The sequence below is a fragment of the Ostreococcus tauri genome (genome assembly GCF_000214015.3).
Source record: "Ostreococcus tauri WGS project CAID00000000 data, contig chromosome 13, whole genome shotgun sequence".
Taxonomy (NCBI): domain Eukaryota; kingdom Viridiplantae; phylum Chlorophyta; class Mamiellophyceae; order Mamiellales; family Bathycoccaceae; genus Ostreococcus; species Ostreococcus tauri.
This window is the reverse complement of record NC_014438.2, coordinates 459,566-477,697: the sequence shown is the minus strand read 5'-3', so window position 1 is coordinate 477,697 and position 18,132 is coordinate 459,566. Positions and strand designations below refer to the sequence as shown.

The following is an 18,132-nucleotide window of genomic DNA, read 5'->3' as shown; positions in this document are numbered from 1 at the left end:
CGCGCGACGCCCGCGCGCGTGACGCCGGGTCGTGGACCCGCGGCGGCGTCGGGGGCGAATCGATTGCGATGGAACGCGAATGCCGTTCACACACCCGGGTGTGTGTGACACGCTCATCAGCGCCCCCGGGTGTGTGTGACACGCCCGTCAGCGCCCCCGGGTGTGTGTGACACGCTCGTCAGCGCCCCCGGGTGTGTGACCAGCCGTCGCGTCGACGCCACCCCGCGTCGACGCGTCGACGTCGACGGCGCACCGCGTCGCCCCCGCGCGGCGCGCGCGCGTCCGCGTCTTCACGTCCCGCGTCTTCATGTCCCGCGTCGCGTCGAGCGCGATGGACGGCGCGACGGACGGCGCGTGGACGATCGCACGTCCACGCGCGCGGCGGCTGGGGAATCACGCGCGATGGAGGCGACGAGGACGCGCGCGACGCGCCATCGTGCCGGAACGCGACGGTGAGACGGCGCGTGAACGCGCGTGGCGACCGAGCGAGGACGAGGGGGGGGCGGGGGTGAGGGCGGGGGACGGGACGGGGATTCGGACGGCGGCGGCGGCGGCGGCGAAGCGGTCGGCGCGGGCGATGCGGACGCGGCGAATGGACGCGGAGGCGGCGCGACGGACGGTGGGGATGGATGATGACGCGCGTGCGGTCGACGAGGGGTCGGCGTGGACGATTGGGGGGGTGGATGACGCGGACGCGGAGGCGGCGGCGCGCGGGGCGCACGCGGAGGCGACGCGCGCGGGAGATTTGGAGCGCGCGGTTCGGGCGCTCGCGGCGTGCGCGAGGGAGCGGGAGAGCGCTGGGAGACCGAGAGCGATCGTCGGACCGAGGTTGGCGTCGACGCTCGCGAGTGGGCATAAAGGGTTCGTGGACGCGTGCGCGAGGCAACGAAGGATGGACGTGGCGCTGCGGTACGCGAGGCTCTTCGACGCCGATAAAGCTGCGTCCGACGGGGAACCGGATTTGTTTTGCGCCGTGATCAACGCGTGCGGACGGGCGAAGGATTGGGCGGTCGCCAGGGAGGCTTTCGATCTGCGACGCACCGAGGCTGGCTTAGCTCCGGATCCGTTCGCGTACAGCGCCCTGGTGAGTAGCGCGGCGAAGTGCGGGAACTACGTCGCGGCTAGGGAGGCATTCGAGGAAGCGAACGCTGCGCACGCGGTGGATACCGTGGTGTACAACGCGTTCATAGACGCGTGTGCGAGTAGGGGTGACTACGAAGGCGCGCGCGCGACGCTCGAGCGCATGAAAACCACCGCCAACGTCAAGCCAAACATTCGATCGTACAACGGCGTTATCTCCGCGTCGACGCGGAGGAAACATTTCTCAGGGGCACTGGCGGCTTGGGAGGAGCTTCAGCTCGCGAAATTAGCGCCGACGATCATCACGTACGGCGCCATGCTCGCGGCGGGCGCGGCGACGGACGACGTGGACGTTGCGTGGTCCGAAGAGTTGTTCGCCGACGCGCTTCAATCTGGCGCGTGCGGACGCGCTGGTAACGATCACATGGTTTCTTCACTCATCTCTGCCTACGCACGGGGGGTTGTTAGAAAGCAGATCGATAAGAAGACTGCGCTCGAGCGCGCGGAGGCGATCGTACGTTTACTCAGCGAAGATGCCGCTTCGGACGATCGTCGCGCAAAGGCGTCTCCAAACGCTCGAGTGTGGTGCGCACTCATCACACTCTGCGCTCGATGCGGACAACCGGGACGCGCGATCGAAGTTTTGAAAATCATGAACGCCCGCGGTGGAGCGTCAAATGCGGAGTCGGATAGGTACTTGATGTACGCCATGACGTCAGCGCTGGAGGCTTCGAAGGAGGGTGACGAACATTTCGGGAAGATGCAGCGCATCATTTCTCAGAGCCCAACGGGCGTTCGAGAGTCAACGGGCGTGCGAAACGCCCTGATCTCGACGCACCTGCACTTTGGCGACTTCAAGAGTGCTTTCGCGCTGTACGCCAAGTTCAAGTCGGACGTTCAGTCTTGTCGTCGTGAGACGAACGCTCGAGCGCGTCGCGCGCTGGAGAGTCAGCTCCCGGATACCATCACCTTCAACACGCTCATCCACGCGTGCGCCTCCAACGGAGAAGACGGCAAGGCGATGGAGCTGTACCGAGACATGCTCGCGAACGGCGTTCCACCGTCGCTTCGAACGTACGTGAGTCTGATCGTCTCTCTCAGTCGGTCCAAGAGGGGTAGTCAAGTGGAGGAAGCGGAGAGACTGTTCGATGTCGCCATCGAGGATGGCGTCGAACCGAATGAGTTTTTGTTCACGTCTCTCATGGACGCGCAGGTGAAAGCGAATCGTCCGTTCGCAGCATTCGACACGTATGAGCGCATGCGTGAGGCCGACGTGAGCCGAACCACAGTGACGTACGGGTGCGCGTTGCAGGCGTGCTATTACGTCGATGACGAAGAGGACGGTGTCGAGCGTGCTTACGCCATATTGCGCGACATGACGGAAAGCGGCGTGCAGATGAACGACTGGTGCTCCAACACCTTCCTTCGCGTCATATCTCGCGCCGGGCGCATCGAGGAAATGCTCGAAGAGGTTAAGAAGATTGTTCGCCGAAAAGGTATGCTGGAACAAGAGACATTCGAGGCCATCATTCGCGCTCTGTGTCTCGAGGGATACGTCGGTCGTGCTAATCGCTTCATGTCCATGATGGACTCGCGAGGCCTGGTCCCGAGTGAGCACACGTTCAAGGAATTCATCGTCGCGTGCAGTCGCGACGGCTCTGTGGAAATCGCGTGGGATTCTTACAAGCGGTTCGCCCGTCTCGGGTACAAGCTCGACGTCAACACACGATCTTCTCTCATCGTCGTCCTGAGCGTCGGATCGATGAGCGGCTTCGAAGGCGACGAAAACGGAGAGGTCTTACTTGCTCGAGCCATCGCGGTGTTCGAGGCGGCGATGAAACATGAGAATGATGATGTCATCGATGACGAGGCTCGATGCGCGCTCATCGTCGCCATGGCGCGAAATGAAAAACTCGAATCCGCGTTGGCTGTCTGGCGCGAATCTCACGGGCGCGCGCTCGTCGTCAAGTCGAGACGTCACACCTCGAACGAAGGTGAGGACTACATCGGCGAGGTGCGTGCCATGTACGAATCGCTCATCGAAGTGTGTTGCCACCAAGATCGCATCGACGAAGCGCTCGAAGTGTTTGATGAGCTCAAGGACGCGGGTGTTCGCGTGAGCACAGTTACGCTCGCCTTTTTGGAGTCGTCCTGCCGAAGGAGCCGCGTCGAGGAGTATCGTGTCTTTGACGTGTGCGCGCAGATGCGCGCGCAGGTAGATCAAAAACGCAATGGACGCTTGGTCAAGCCTACAAAGACAAGCCACCACGTCCGCGCCGACGGTGTGTCCGATATCGCGGCCGAACTCGCGACGGACGGCTTGGGCGGCGATGTGAAGAAATCCACGTGGAGAAAACCGACATGACGAGCCGGTTCATTTACATTACAATTTTTACGACGCAGAACTCACGCTGCGCGCCGCTGTGTGTTCTACAATAATTCTTTTACATTCGTTGTACACTCCACATACTTCGAGTTTTGTAACATTACGCATTCATTCACAGCACGGCGGCACCGCATCAATACGTCTCAGTGTATCGCTCCTGCAAATATTCACCAAATTGCTTGGGAGCGAACATCGGCTCCTCGCCGTCGTCGCAAACAGGAGTGATCACGGAATCCTTTCGAGGCTCGAAAAAGAATGGGATCGAGTATCTCTCTCGCTCACCGCTCGTCATCACGCGATGCCGCGTCGAGACGAGCTTTTTGTTGCTCCACCGCTCGAGTAAATCGCCCACATTGACGATGAACGTGTCCGTCCTCGGCGCGACGCCCTTCCACCGTCTCGACTCGCGATCGTAAATCTGTAAACCAGGGGTCTCATCCGTGGCCAAAATCGTGATAGCGCCGTAGTCCGAGTGCGCGCCACACGCGAACGCCCCGGATTTTTCGTCGGACGCCGCGCCGCGCGGGTAGCGAAGATACCGCAACACGCACGAGTGTTCACCGTCCCAATGCTCGTCGAAAAACGCCCGATCACACCCTAAAACCGAAGCAAACAAACCCAACAAAACTCGTCCGAGACGGAACATCATCGCGTAGTACCGCTCGCTCACGTCTCTAAACTCGTCGTCGTCCGCCGGCCAAGGCGTGCCCGTCCGCGCGACGTAAAATCCCTCCTTCGCGTCCCCCGTGCTCGAACCGCGCGCGTCCAAGGTCTCCGACCCGAACGCGGTGTATCCACACCCCGGCCGCGCGCGCAATTCATCCTTACGCGACGCATCGCGACCGAAGAACGTTCGCGAAACTCGGAAGGCGTCGGCGACCGCTCGCTCGACATCCACCCCGAATACGTTCGACACCGACGCGATGTCCACCCTGAAGAAGCCGAATTGCGCCGCCGCCGCCTCGATGATTTTAATTTGTTCCCCCGACGGTGATTCGAGGTTCAAAATCGGGACGTCGACGGTGGACATCGTCGCCGAGGAGTGACGAATGGATGGCGCTCAAAGTTGATTGTGAACCTCGTCAGACCCCGTCGCGTGGATGCGCCGCGCGACGTCGCGCGCGGAAGTCCCGCGTCACGACAACGGCAGTGCTCTCGACATGTCCGGTGTCGACGCGTCGCCGAGCGCGAGCGGTGACGAGAATAGAGCGCAAACGATGACGAATGCGTCGTCGATGGGATTTCACTCGAGACGCACGTCATCCGTGTCCTCGTTCTCGTCGACGCTCGGTGATCGTCCGTCGACGTTTGTGAGGCGTCCGAGTTCGTTTCTCTTCGCGTGTGCCTTGGTGTGTTTCGTCTTGGCGTCCGTGACGCATCGTCCGAGGAGCGCGTTTTGCGAAAAGGCTCCGGCGCACGTGATATTCGTCGACGCCGGTAGCACGGGATGTCGCGCGCACGCGTTCGCGATCGAGAACGGTGAAAATGATAGGGAACTGTTTAAGATTAAGACTCTGGGTACAAAGGCGAAGACGCGATTGCCGCTGGCGGAGATGGGGGGGAAAGTTCGAGAGGAGTTGATCCCGGCGCTGCGCGCGGCGGCGGCGAACATCAAGGATCCGTGGGAGCGCGAGCACGCGGCTGTGTACGTGTGGGCGACGGCAGGGTTTAGAATTTTGACCCCGGCGAAGCAGCAGGCGCTCTGGCGGGAGGTACGAGAGGCGGTGACGAGCGAGACAAAGCTTCAGCATGGACACGGACACTTTCGAACGGTGGACGGTGCTGAGGAGGGATTCTACGCCTGGTTGGCGGCGAATTATTTATCCAACGTCGACGTCACAGTAGTGGGGCGCCTACGAGGCGCCTCGACGCCGAGTGCGCCGGCGCTCGCGGAGATGGAGTCCGATAATCCATTGTCGAAAACCGTCGGTGCGATTGACGTCGGCGGCGGGAGTGTGCAATTCGTTGCGTTGCCGAACGGTGGCGTCGGCTCTTCGCTGCGATCGATGATCGATTTGAGAGACGCGGTAAAGGTGGAATCGTTTCTCGGATACGGGGCGAATCACATGGAGACGCGCTGGAGGCGAGAGCTCGCACGGGCGGGCAAGAAGGAGAACGCGTGTTCATTCCCGGGGTACGAAGTCGACGTGGACGGCGCGACGCTCACGGGTACAGGATCGTACGACGCGTGCGTTCGAGGTCTTCGCAAACAAATCGCCGCGATGCAGCGCGAACAGCGCGTCACCCTACGTATGCCGCAGGACTTTGCCAAGATTGATCGATTTCTTGGCATGTCGCTCCTGTTCCATCTCACCAACTTTCTTACCGTCGCCCTTCCTGGATCGCTTCCGTCCATGCCAAAGGCGAGCTTGGAAGAAATTGCTGCGGGCGGTAAGAAGCTGTGTGCGACCGATTGGACATCTCTGGTGAAAAATGTCGATGGGAAGGATCCGAACACGCCAACGGATAGACTCAACGGACGGTGCTTTGATGCGGCGCTTGTGCAAGCGCTTCTCGGTGTTGATTTCGATGATGATTTGCAGTCCGGTGAGGTCGGCTTAGGATTTACGCAGAGCGATAAGCGTATCGATTTCATCGAGCGCGTCGACGGCGCCGAGGTCGAGTGGACGCTCGGCGCGGCGATGAGTGTGGTGCATCCCACAGCCGCTCGAGCCAATCCCAATTGGGCCAAGACACGCGTGCCTGCTGCGTGTGCGCGCGTGTTCCACTCGTCCTTCCTGGAAGAGCTATACCAATGGGCGGTCATCATCATGCCCGCGGCCGTGATCGTGACTGGTTACCTGGTGTACAAGGCGCTCCAGGCCGCAACGAATGTCGGCACAATGGCACGGTCGCCCTCGTTCTTCGAGGTGCTGTAACAGCGCCCCTAAAACCACCACCGCCGTCGACGTATATTCGATTATTCTAGCACTTAGCACTCTAAAAATTACACCGAGCACGACGCGTCTCATCGTCGCCAACATTCCAAAATTTCAAATTCGTCGTCGCCGCAAGGAAAATCGACGTGCGCAGTCGAAGCCGGCACGCGTGTCACCTCGAACCCTTCAGCCTCGACCGCGCGCACGAAGACGTCGACGCTCTCTGGACGATGATCTTTGCACGCCACGAACACCGCTACTCGTCCCGGTTTCACCAACATCGCCGTGGTTGACGCCAACGCGCGAATGACATCGTCGTTCGTGGCGTACATGACGTCGGCGCCGAGCACGACGTCCGGCCATCGAATCGCCCCCGGCATCCCCTCCACGTCCTCTTCACGTCCCCATCTGAGTGGTTTCACCGCTAACAGCACACAAGACGGCACCGCTCCGCCGTTCTCCGCCTTGTTATCCCTCGCATTTGCCCTCGTGAGCTCGCACACCTCGGCTAAATCCGTCATCGCGCACACCGCTCCGCGGTTCCTCTCCCCACCAGCCGCATCGCTCGAGCTCGCGATCATGAGCGTCGCCAACCCCGTTCCCGCGCCTAACTCCATCGTTACGATCGGATTCGAATCCGTCGCCGATCGCTCCGCTCTCTTCGTCAATCGAACCCACACGTCGCGTCGCGAGCAATACGCGCCCAGAAGCGCCGCGCCGTCCCACGCCGTGAATCCCGTACCGGGCACCACGTCGTCGTCCGACGACGAACCATCGCGCTCGGAAACCTTTGTTGAATCTGTGTGCGCGCGCGTTTGCTTTGCGAAATCGCTCAGCGACGCGTACTGACGAACTTTAACATTCTTCACCGTCGCGGCCTCGACAAACTTCTCGCGAAAACTCAGTCCGTCTCTTCGCCACGACGCTCGCGACGCGACGTCCGACATGGACGACGCGCACCCTATCGACGCGTTCGATCGCTTCGACCGTCGACGCGACGCGACGCGACGCGTCGCGTTTTGACGTTTTCTGGACCAGGGACGCTTTTACAACCGAATTTGCTCACGAAACGCGCCCGCGCGTCGTAGCGCGACGCGTCGCGCTCGCGCAAACGCGCACCGTCGACGGGTATTATTATTTCCAAACGTGCGCCGTCGTTGTTCACGCGATGGACGCGATGGCGAGCGACGCCTTGAGATCGACGCTCTTCGACGCGAAATCACCCGCGTCGTACGCCGAGCGCCTCAACGCCGTGTGCGAGCGTCTTCGCGCGTCGAATACCGCTGCGAAACGTGGCGGAAATCCAGCGTTACCTGATAGCTCGATCGAGGCGTGCGTTTCGTGGACGCACGGCGCGTTAACGCGCGCGGGAGCGACGAAAACGAGCGGCGGCGGAAATCACGTGAAAGCGCTCGGAAGCGACGCACCGAGCGCGGACGCGCTGTGCGACGACGAAGAGCTGTGGAACGCGTTTGTGGACGCCCGTTCGATGTCCTCGCAGCGCTCGAACGCGGACGAGAGCGCGATCGCGCGGGCGTTGGGCCGCGCGGCGGCGAGCGGGCGCGCGAGCGACGCGACGCTAGTCAGAGCGTTCGAGTCGATGTCGAGCGACGGTGGTGTGTTCCGGTCGTCGTGCGAAAAGAGCGTCGACGTGGCGAAGGCGTCGATGGGTCTCGGGGCGGCGCGAACGCGGTTGTTTCGAGCGTCGATGCGGAGCGCGGCGCGGGCGCAGAACGCGCGGCCGAATAAGCCAGCGCCGGTAAACGTAGATTTTGAGTTCTTATGGGGGGTCGTACAGAGGTGGTCGACGTGCGCGGAGCGCGGTGATGATATTGAGACGCAACATGCGTGCGAGTGGGCGATGCGGGCGTTCATCTTACACCCGATGTACGCGCGAGCGATTCCGAGTCTGGTGGCAGAATCGAGCGAGAACTCGAAGAGACAAAAGGTCAGGGAGCGCGACGCCGAGGGACCCGCGTCGACGTCGGCGCGGTCGTCGGCGCCGACGTTTATATGTGACGTCGTCGATCGCGTCGCGCGCGCGGCGGACGACATGGATGTGGACGCTTTGAGATTAGCTCCGTGGCTCTTGCGTGCGGCGATCGAAGTAGACGCGAACGCGATAAATAAGGCGTCTCCGGAGGACACAAAAGCGCTCTTCGTGGGGTTATTCGAAAACATATCGCACGCGTTTCTAGCGCCGATGTCATCGTCGAAGCTTCGAGGGAAGGGGCGAAGCGAAAGCGACGCAACGGCGAACGAAGCGCTTACAGACGCGCTCTCAGGTTCGCTTCGCGTCGCCATGGACAAAAAGCTTTACTCACCCATGGACGACGGTAAGGTCGAGAACGCTGTGAAGATGTTCATCGATGGCGTCGCGGCGAGCGCGATGCAGGACGATGTTCGTGCCGAGGGATGGTCTAGAGTCATATGCGCATCAACGGCTCTCGACGCCCGGCTCATCGAGCCGCACGCCGAGGCGATGTTGACGCTTCTTCTGGTGAAATCGAACGACGACTACAGCGAGCGCGTTGCGGTCGTGCAAACGCTAACAAAAACGTTCGCGGATATGCGGCGAGTACCAGATCTCATTCGTTCGCTCGGTCAGGTTTTTGCGAAAGCGAACGAGGAAGGTAAAATCGTGAGAGACTCGGTGATTTCTGAGGGTGTTTTGCAGGGATTACAGCAAGCCGCGGCCGCTGTTCCGCTCGCGCAGACGCCTGAACTCATGATTGTGTGTCGAGAGGTGTTGATTGGTGCCTACGACGCGAACGCGACGGATGATATTTTGGACAAGTTGGCGCGCATCGTGCAAAATGTCCTCGGGACGTGTCCAGACAACCCAGGCGAGCCCATGATGCCCGCGGCAAAAGAATGTCTCGACGGGTTTACCGATGAAATCACCAAGCGGTTATGCGACGATCCGTCGCCAGCTCGCGCAGGCGTGCTTCTTCGTGCGTACGTGCCCGTGGCGTCGCTCTTGCGAGGCTTGAGTGAGGTTGCCGATGCTGCGGCTCTGCAGTCGTATTTCAAAACGGACATTATCGAGTTGTGTGAAATCGTCAAGAAGCTCGTGCGTCAAGCGCCCAACGCGGCGCCACCATGCGAAAAAGCCGAGGCGGCGGCGATCGGAAGCGCGATTCAACGCGTGAAACTCGTGTCGCGTTTGCGATATCCACGCGAGGATGTCACCCCGGACGAAGCCGCGAAAGCCGGGAAAGAGATCAAGAATCTCCTTTCAGTCTGTTTTCGCTTGGTCCCGGACACAACCGGAGGTGCGGGTTACGACGCTCCGGATGTGAAGGCTGAGGCTTGGGGTGTGCTGACGGAGGCGATTCAACTGTGGTACGAGTTTGCATCGGACGTGCAAATCATGGACTATTATCGATGCAGATTGGAGACAGACTTACAGGGTGGCTCGCTGTCGGAAGCAGAGGAAGAGAAATTCAGCGAGCTCATAGTGACGTTTAAGCCGTGGGTGCGAGCGATCGAGAGCGTCATCTTGCGCAGTGCCGGGGAAATCGCACAAGAGCTGAGTGGAGCGACTGCGTCCAACGCGCTGTGCGACGTTTTAGAGGATGTCGTCACGGATTGCGTGCGCTCAGCTCGAGATCCCACGGGCGCACGTGACACGTTTGGACGATTTTGGGGGGCTGCGAACTCATCATTGCAGAAGAAAGGGGTGGATGAAAAAAGTAACATTGTGGAGACAAGTGCGGTGAAGCGACTGCGACGGGCATTGGAAGCTGCCGAGCGCATCCAAAGTCGAGCCGTGGTGCACATGAACGCGGGATCGTTTTCCATCGCATTGCAAGTGAGCGATTGCGTGACGTTCACCGCCGCCGCATGTGGGATGAAGAGCGCGATGGATCTCTGCGTGCGCTCGCGCTCGCTCGCTGCGTTTTTAGCCTCAAACGACGAGGACGCGGCATCGATCGGCGTGAGCGTCACAAATTCGACGCTTCACTATCAAGAGGCGACGGTACAGATTGCGCGCACACTTCCAGATGCCGCCGACGTCGCGAAATTCCTCGCGAGCACGACGGCTGAGTTTAATTCTGGTTTGGTCGGAAGCGCATTGTCGGCAAAGGCGAGCGTGTACGGTCGAGCGGTGTCGCTGGTGGAGCGCCTTTTGGAGACACATCTCATACCGATCGTTGATAGTGGGAGCGTAGACGCCGGTGCGGAGCTTTCCGCACTACTCGCGGAGTCTGCCTTCGTCGCTGGAGCCATGGTGCACTCAGATCCGCTGCGCGAAAAGTTCGGATGGACAGAGGGGAATCCAGATTTTGTCGACGACGAAGCGCACACGGAGATCACCGACGAGCGAGGCGAGGCGCTTTCAGGCTACTGGGACACCACAGCGCGAGTGAGAGAGCACGTCGAGACCTTCTTGCGTGCCGTGGAGAACGGTAAAATCGCGATAGACGCCTCATCAATCGAAATCGTCACCACGTGCGTCTCCGCCGTTGGTTACGCGTTAGGTATTTCGGCAACGTTGCTCGATTTCGGCGAAAAGTTCCATCGAACGTTACATCCCGGGTGCGCACAGCTCGCGTTGTCGATCGCGACGAAGTTGCTGTTGCAGTCTGCGGACGCAATGTCCACGCACGCGGCTGCGCGGCTGGTGAATTACATCGGCGCCGCGTGCGACGCACTCAAGCAAACGGGACCACAGCTCACTCCCGATGCGCACGCCTCGTTCGTCGCGATTCTCATGACCACGTACACGAACGGTACGCGGGTCGCAGTGGAACGAGAGGGCGTGACGAACGCAATGCCATCGCAGCAGCTTTGCGACGCGCTTGATTTGACGTTACAAGAGCTTCTCATTGGCACCGGCAAACGTCCGCTGAACACTCTGTACGCCGCGTGCATGGATGCGTTCAAGACCGCAGACGCGGAATCTCGTCGGGATCACTTGTCTACCGATCGTTTGGACGTGTCATTATCGGCACCGATATGGGTTCTGTCGCACCTCATCGAAACGTTCTACTTCAGCAAGGCGATTCGGTCAGCCGCGCAGGAAAACGTTGAGGCACTGATGGACGCGTGCGCGCGCGTGCTGAGCGTCGCGACGACGGTTCCGAACGCTAGTGCGGTGGTGGAGAAGGTGCTCGGAATTGTCACAGAGTTCTCAAGACTCGGTGCGAGGTGTGAAATGAGCACGAGATGTGTCTCGCGTCTTTGTCAGCTTCCAGGCGTTGCGTGCTCCCCTGAAGCCGTCGTCGACGACGAAGCTTCATCTACAACCGTATTTTCTCAGGCGTGCGAACTCATGGGTGCGATACTTAAGGCGCGCCACGACCACTTGCGCCGAGCCGTGTCCAGCGTCACGGTGGCATGCTCAGATTTGCTCGCCGCGCTGCGGAGACTAAAATCTCGGGATGCGAGCGACGATGTCATGAACGCGTGTGCGAGCAAGCTATCTTACGTCTACGAGGCCGCCGAGTCGAGCGGACTGGATCGTTATTGCACACATCTCCTCGCCGACGCCATCACCGCGATCACGGGCGGTGGTGTCGGCCCCGTCGCCGAGTCCGCCTTGCGGCCAGGCCTCTTCGCCCTTCTCGACGCGTGCGGCGACCGCGAGTTACAACAACTCCACACCGCGCTCGGCGCCGGCGCCGGCGGCGCCCGTCGCGTCGTATTCACCGCCCTCCGTGAGCAACACAAGCTCACGCACAAATTCACCGGTCGCGTGTAACGAAGAACAGCGCCGAATCCGCGACGCGCGAGGCGACACCGAACTCGCCGCAGCCCCGCGTCGCCCCAGTCCTCGCCTCGCGAAGCCTCATGCGCGTCGGCGAAACCTCCGCGCTCTTGCGCGCGGGTGATCACCGCGATGACGTCGAGCGCGGCGAGCGCGCCGAGCGCGCCGAACGCGCCGGAACCACGCCGGCGCGAGACGAAGAATCTTTAGTGTTGGGCTCGAGCGGGGCAACACTAAACTGGAAAAACACAAAGGTCGTCGCTCTGTGCGTCGGTCTCCTTGGTGCGACGCTCGCGGGGGCGTTGGCGGTGGCGACGATGGATGACACGACGTGGATGCGGGACCGCATGGGGTGGAAACCGACGCTGGGCGATGAACACCCCGGACAATGCGCGTTGAACCCGCGCGGGGCGGAGGGGACGTGCGCGCAGACGTTGATGACGTCGATGCATTTGTGGGACGCCAAGGCGGCACCGCAGGTGCACGTACCGTACGAGGAGAAATTGTATGAGTGTATGAGCACGCCGACGTCGACACCGACGATCATTCCGAGGAGAGGGTCGCACAAATTGTGGAACACGAAGAACGGGACGGCGTACGCGTGGATGTTCGTGCACGTTCCCAAAGCCGCCGGGTCGTACTTCATCGAGATGTTGAAGAGGAATAAGAATCATGAGAACGTCGAACTCGGGCCGCCGGCGACGCGGAACTTTATGATCAACGGTTGGGAGCCGCTCAACTCGTTGTGGGCTCGAGAGATCCCAAAGTGGTTGTGGACGATGAAGAAGCATCGCGAGAGCGGAGCTGGGATTTACTCGCAGGAATTCATGCGCAAAGATTACGACGCGGGTCGGCGGATGTACTTTACGGGCGCCACCGCGGTGGGGATGTGCGACATGGTCGACGCCCCGTGCGCCTACCTCACCGTGCTTCGAGAGCCGATTGATAGAATGTGGAGCGAGTACACGTACTTGTGCCTGGAAGGAAACGAAGGTCATCGAGACTGGACCGCGGAGGAGATTGCGAACGAAGCGGCGGGACTCGGGTGTCCGCTTGATCCCTTGGAATGGTACACACAAAAGCGAAGCGCCGCTGCACAGTTGACCGGTTTACTCGCGCCGCGCGGCGGGCACACCAAGTGCGGCGCCGAAGCCGCCAAGGCAAACTTGGCCTCCGGGTGCGTGCGCTACATTTTCCAGGATGATTTAGAGCGAGGGATGGCGCGCGTCCGGGGCAGGCTTCCAGATTTGAAGCACCTTGGCGATAACGGTGGGAACACCTGGAACGAGGTGGGATGGATCGTCTCTGGTCGAAACGGGAGTAAGGAAAAGCTCACGCCCGCGCTCGCCAAGCGCCTCGAAGCGTACAAGGCAAACGCCACCATCGTCGCCGGCTTACGCGAGCTCGTCCGACACGACCTCGAGGTGTACCAATTCGCCAAGAAGAATTACGACGCGCACTGGAACACCCCGCTCACCACGTGCTGAGTTTGACGATTGTAACACCGCAGCCGACGCGTCGGGCGCCAACACCAATCTTCCCACATCGAATCGCGCCCCCGGCTCGCGTCAGTCCTCGTCGCTCTAATCACGCGCGCGCGCCCACGTCGCGCGTTCGACACCGCGCGACGTCATGTCCACGTCCTCAATCGTCGCGCGTCCGATCGCGACCGTGGACGCGGTACATCCGAGTGAACAACAAATTTTCACGCTCGAACACTCCCGATCCGGATTGGACACCTTTGCGCGCGCCGCGGCGCCGTTCGCGAGCGTCGCGCGCGGCGTCGTCGATGGTTTCGACGGCCGAGGCGGTGCGATGCGCGCGATCGCGGTTCGCGTGATCATGGTGGTGATGATACGGATGCCGCGGGTGATCGTCCCGGCGCTCTGCGCGACGACGTGGTTCGTCATGGGTCGAGAACGAGAAAGACGCGCGTTGGCGCGAGCGAATGGGACTGGTGATGACGAGGATTCGAGGGAATATTTTGAGATCACGGCGAAGGAGGCGACGCGGGCGATGGAGGGGTGCGCGACGACGTTTGAGCGTCTGGCGAGCGTGGCGGAGTGGCGGTCGAGGACGGTGAGCGCGGCGACGATGTACGCGGCGTGGACGCTGTGCGGGATGAGTCTGTTCGTGAGCGCGGAGACGATGATGTGTTGGATCGCGTTGTACGCGACGCGGCCGTCTCGATTGAAGATTGTGCCGGATCCCGTGACGGCGTGCTGGTCTCGTTTGCCCAGTCGTGAGAAGGAGGCGTTAAAGATACAGTAGTGACGAGTGCGTCGCGTTCCGTCTAACCCTGTAACAACAACAAATGCTATGTTTAGTCATCTATGCACCGGGTTTTTTCATTTTAAAGCTGAGTTTGAGTTTTTTCGCCGGCGGCGGTGGAGCGTCTGCGAGCGCGGCGGTGGCGCCCGCGTCTGTCTCGACGAAGGATTTCACGCTCGGGTTGTTCTCTCTCGCACGCTTCAGACCGCCCGTCGGCGTTCCATCCGGACCGTTCTGGGCGCCCTCCGAGGCGATGATCGTTGCCGTCCCGGTGGTCTTGTCGTCGCTCACGTGTTCGGCTTGTTGCTCGACGAAAGCCGCCTCGGCGTCGATGCGTCTCTGCTCGGCGGCGGCAGCCTCGTTCGCCTCGCGCGCCGCTTGCTTCATGCGCTCGCGCTCGCGTTTTCTCGCGCGTTTTGCCTCCTTCTCTGCTCGACGCGCGCCGTCGACTGGGGCATGATCGGGGTGCACATGCACGTCTACGCCGACTGGGATTTGGTCGCCGGCGCGTTTCATCGCCTCCTCCACCGCTTCGCGAATCTCGCTCATGGCCGTGTCATGGGAAGCGAGGACGTAGACAATGGAGTACGCCGCGCTCGCGATTTCACTATCTCCACTCGCGAGTTTATCTCGAAGCGGAACCAAGATATCTTTCGACGCCCCCTTGAGAGAATCCGTGCCAGCGAACGTCGACAAATAGTCGCACGCGCTCCAGAGCATGGCGCTCTGCGTCGCCGCCGACTCCGACGCCGAACGCTCGAGAACAAACTTAAGCGATTCCAACTCGTTCTTTGTCCGAGCGAATCGCACGTACATCGTCGCATCTGTGGCGGCAAGGAGAGTGGACTGGTTGCCCAGACTGAAACCGAGCTCGGCGGCGCGCTCCGCCGCGGCGCACAACTCCTCGGACTCAACCGCGTTAGACAGCAAACCCAGAGCGCGAATTCCCGCGCACGTGACGCACAAGTCCACGCTAGGAAACCTGGAATCGCGACGAATGTAGTAGTGGATTTGTGCCGTTATCGCACGCAACTCGCCCAGCGTTGCAGGGACGCAGCGCGCTAACGCGGAGAGACATGTCGCCACGAAACCGTCATCACTCTGCGGATTCCCCTCGTTATTGTTGTACTTCAATCGATTGACGATGGCATCGATCGCATCCGCATGTGTGCACTTTGCCTCTTCGTCGTACACGTGTGCGAGAGCCGTGATTACGGCCTTGTCGACGATGACCTTGGCGAGATCCCGGAAGTCGTTTTGTTTCGGCTTGCCCGTCCGCTCGTTGCATTGATACTTCTTGTAGTGACGAAGAAGCGCGTGCAAGCTTCCCCACTGTGTCTTCTCACTCGCACTTTTCCCGAGCGCCATCGCGGCCTCGGCGCGAACGCGGCAAAACGTGTCCTCAGAGTTCAAACACTTGTCCAGCACGAGCACTGCGCTCACCGAGCCATTAGCGACGCGACGACCAAGGAATTCCACCGCCACAATCTGCGCGACGATATCCTTTTCCTTCTCGAGCATCTGTGCCATCATCGACTCCAAACCTACTTGCCTGGCACTTTGCTCTATGTTACCCATCCACTCAAACTCCGGATCGACCCTCACGTATCGCACTGGACAATCCATCGCAGCGATAAGCTCCGGATCGCCCCCGGACTCGATAATCGTCTTTGGTCGTCGGTCCTTCGGTCGCGGCTGCAAAGGAATCTCCATCAATTGCCACGACGATTGGCCGAGTGAGACTACGTGGTCGTTCGCGTCCGCTCTGTTCTCTTCGCGCATGCGAACCGTGACGGAGGATCGATGGTTTCTCGCGACGGCAAGCGCAGCTCTGTCTGCCGCCGCCGCCGCCGCGCTCCCTTCGAGCTTAACCGCGAACTCCATGACGTTCTTCTTCCGCTTGACGACGTATCCGACGCTGAGCTTGGGCGTGCCCGCACCGTACACCCACCGCTCTAAGAAGGAGTTCACCTCACCTTTGCCCAAGTTTACCGTGGCTCGACAATGATCGAAGAGTTGCAGCGTGTGAATCCAGCGCGCGTTGCCCGCAAGCACCTCGTTCGAAGGACCCGTGCGCGTAGCTTGTTCCTTCTTATTACGACGAACGTGTAAACCGGCGAAATATTTCAACACTTTCTGCATAACGTCCGGACCCAGGCGCTTCTCGAGCATGTAAATCACCGCCACCGCCTTGGCTTGCAACGCCCGCTCGACGCTCTTCGAAAGCGGCTTCGGCGCGCCGCCGGCGAAAGGATCTGGACCGGCATAGTGTCCACCACGCCATATGCGCGCAGCTCGACTGGCGAGCGGTGGTAGCGACGCCCCGTCGTCCATCGCGGCCGCGAGACGCATATCCTTCATGCGCGTGAAGGACAACTCGTTCAATCCGGTCAAATTCTTGACGTACATGCCCGCCAGGTACTGCGCTAAGCCTTCGACGACCCAACAATCAGTCGTGTCCGCGGGAACGACGATACCTCCGAACCACTGCCGAGCGATTGCGGTCGCCAAGTGCACGCGCGCGTCCAGAAGCGCCGAATTCAGCGCTGGATCGACGAGCCATCTCGCGGAGTGCACGTTGACGCACGCCCCCAGGGCGTCGCGTTCTCTCACGAGCGCGTCCGGCAAAAATACGACATTCAGGCACGACACTGGGTACGGGTGTCCAAGGTACTCCTCGTACGCTACGATGGCCTTCCCGATGCCCACGGCCGCGGTCTGCATTCTTTCCTCCAATCCTTGGCCCGCCGGCGCGAACAGCGTCACGCCCTTTATCGGAGTTGACACCGCGCTCAACTTACCACAAATCAAACGCATCTCGTGCGCGAACGTCGGGTACATGCCGGAGAAGTGATGAATCAGTCGAAACCCGTCCTCGTCCTCACCCTCGTCGCTGTCTCGACACTTTTCGACCCTGTCCCAGTGCGCCGACGCGACGACTTGCCAATCTCTAGGCGCGTTCACCGCAAAATCGAAAGTCGTCAGCGCATCGCCGCGCTCGATGCACGGAAACCAGCTCGACGAGCTGCGCGATGGCCCGGGGCACAGGAAGTACGAGTCATCCGCGAAGAAACCGCTCTCAGCCTCGTACTCGATCTCGAGCACGATTTCTTTTCCCCGCGTCCCCGACTCCGCCCCGTTTTCTTCGCCGCTACCCCCCTCCGAGTCTTTCGGCCGCGCCTCGATCTTCCCATCCCCGATCGCGCGAATAATCACCTCCTCACTCGTCCCGCACTCCCTATCGAGCCTCGCCCGCGCGTCTTTACCCAGACTCGCCGCGTCGTCCACGCTCGCCGTTTCCGCGAACCCATCCTTCGTCGCGTCGATCGACGTCGTCTCACACGCCACCCCTACACCATTCCCATCCATCACGCGTCAGTCTTTCATTCACCAAAATTCGTCTCGCCACGTCTCGCGGTCGCTCACGTCGACGCACCGTTCGCTCGCGCGGCGACGATGCGCACTCCGCCGCCCCGTCGCACCGCGATCCCCCCCGCGCACTCCTCCCCCTCCACCTCGCACGTCAGCGTCGTTCGCCCGCGTAATCGTCGCCGCGTTCGTTCGACGCGCAGCTCCACGCGCTGTTTCGACACCCTGCGTCGGCATCGAGCGCCCGGGCGCGTCGCGTCAGTGTCCACGGCGTCGCCGTGCGCGCATTCGCGGTCGCGTCGTCACGCGCGCGCTCACGTCGCCCGCGTGCGTCATCGATCGCGCGGCGCGCACGCACCGCGGTCTACCCGCGTCGCTCGCGCCGTCGCGCGCCATCGCGTCGCGGCCGCGCGCGAGGCGGCGGTCGATGGCGC

At 61.1% G+C, this 18,132-nt stretch overlaps 8 protein-coding genes across 8 annotated transcripts; 5 read left to right on the top strand and 3 right to left on the bottom strand.

The window, feature by feature from the left end:
• Positions 1 to 331: 331 nt before the first annotated feature.
• OT_ostta13g02710 (Tetratricopeptide-like helical) lies at positions 332 to 3,445 on the top strand (the record flags this gene model as incomplete). The annotated part of the gene is made up of 1 exon (XM_022982758.1): positions 332 to 3,445. The coding sequence occupies one exon, from the start codon at positions 332 to 334 to the stop codon at positions 3,443 to 3,445; it is 3,114 nt and encodes a 1,037-aa protein (XP_022840251.1).
• A 154-nt stretch (positions 3,446 to 3,599) lies between these two features.
• On the bottom strand, positions 3,600 to 4,496 carry OT_ostta13g02700 (Oxoglutarate/iron-dependent dioxygenase; the record flags this gene model as incomplete). Its single annotated transcript, XM_003082704.1, has 1 exon — positions 3,600 to 4,496. One exon carries the CDS (start codon positions 4,494 to 4,496, stop codon positions 3,600 to 3,602), a length of 897 nt encoding a protein of 298 aa, XP_003082752.1.
• Positions 4,497 to 4,626: 130 nt separating this feature from the next.
• OT_ostta13g02690 (Nucleoside phosphatase GDA1/CD39) lies at positions 4,627 to 6,345 on the top strand (the record flags this gene model as incomplete). The annotated part of the gene is made up of 1 exon (XM_003082703.2): positions 4,627 to 6,345. The coding sequence occupies one exon, from the start codon at positions 4,627 to 4,629 to the stop codon at positions 6,343 to 6,345; it is 1,719 nt and encodes a 572-aa protein (XP_003082751.2).
• Positions 6,346 to 6,434: 89 nt separating this feature from the next.
• OT_ostta13g02680 (Nicotinamide N-methyltransferase-like) lies at positions 6,435 to 7,292 on the bottom strand (the record flags this gene model as incomplete). The annotated part of the gene is made up of 1 exon (XM_003082702.1): positions 6,435 to 7,292. One exon carries the CDS (start codon positions 7,290 to 7,292, stop codon positions 6,435 to 6,437), a length of 858 nt encoding a protein of 285 aa, XP_003082750.1.
• A 230-nt stretch (positions 7,293 to 7,522) lies between these two features.
• Positions 7,523 to 12,052, top strand: OT_ostta13g02670 (Nucleolar 27S pre-rRNA processing,Urb2/Npa2,C-terminal; the record flags this gene model as incomplete). Its single annotated transcript, XM_003082701.2, has 1 exon — positions 7,523 to 12,052. The coding sequence occupies one exon, from the start codon at positions 7,523 to 7,525 to the stop codon at positions 12,050 to 12,052; it is 4,530 nt and encodes a 1,509-aa protein (XP_003082749.2).
• An 89-nt stretch (positions 12,053 to 12,141) lies between these two features.
• Positions 12,142 to 13,545, top strand: OT_ostta13g02660 (Sulfotransferase; the record flags this gene model as incomplete). Its single annotated transcript, XM_003082700.2, has 1 exon — positions 12,142 to 13,545. The coding sequence occupies one exon, from the start codon at positions 12,142 to 12,144 to the stop codon at positions 13,543 to 13,545; it is 1,404 nt and encodes a 467-aa protein (XP_003082748.2).
• A 145-nt stretch (positions 13,546 to 13,690) lies between these two features.
• On the top strand, positions 13,691 to 14,329 carry OT_ostta13g02650 (Phosphoribosyltransferase C-terminal; the record flags this gene model as incomplete). Its single annotated transcript, XM_003082699.2, has 1 exon — positions 13,691 to 14,329. The coding sequence occupies one exon, from the start codon at positions 13,691 to 13,693 to the stop codon at positions 14,327 to 14,329; it is 639 nt and encodes a 212-aa protein (XP_003082747.2).
• Positions 14,330 to 14,389: 60 nt separating this feature from the next.
• Positions 14,390 to 18,094, bottom strand: OT_ostta13g02640 (Peptidase M1, membrane alanine aminopeptidase,N-terminal; the record flags this gene model as incomplete). Its single annotated transcript, XM_022982757.1, has 3 exons — positions 14,390 to 17,679; positions 17,766 to 17,923; positions 18,057 to 18,094. The coding sequence occupies 3 exons, from the start codon at positions 18,092 to 18,094 to the stop codon at positions 14,390 to 14,392; spliced, it is 3,486 nt and encodes a 1,161-aa protein (XP_022840250.1).
• Positions 18,095 to 18,132: the final 38 nt, after the last annotated feature.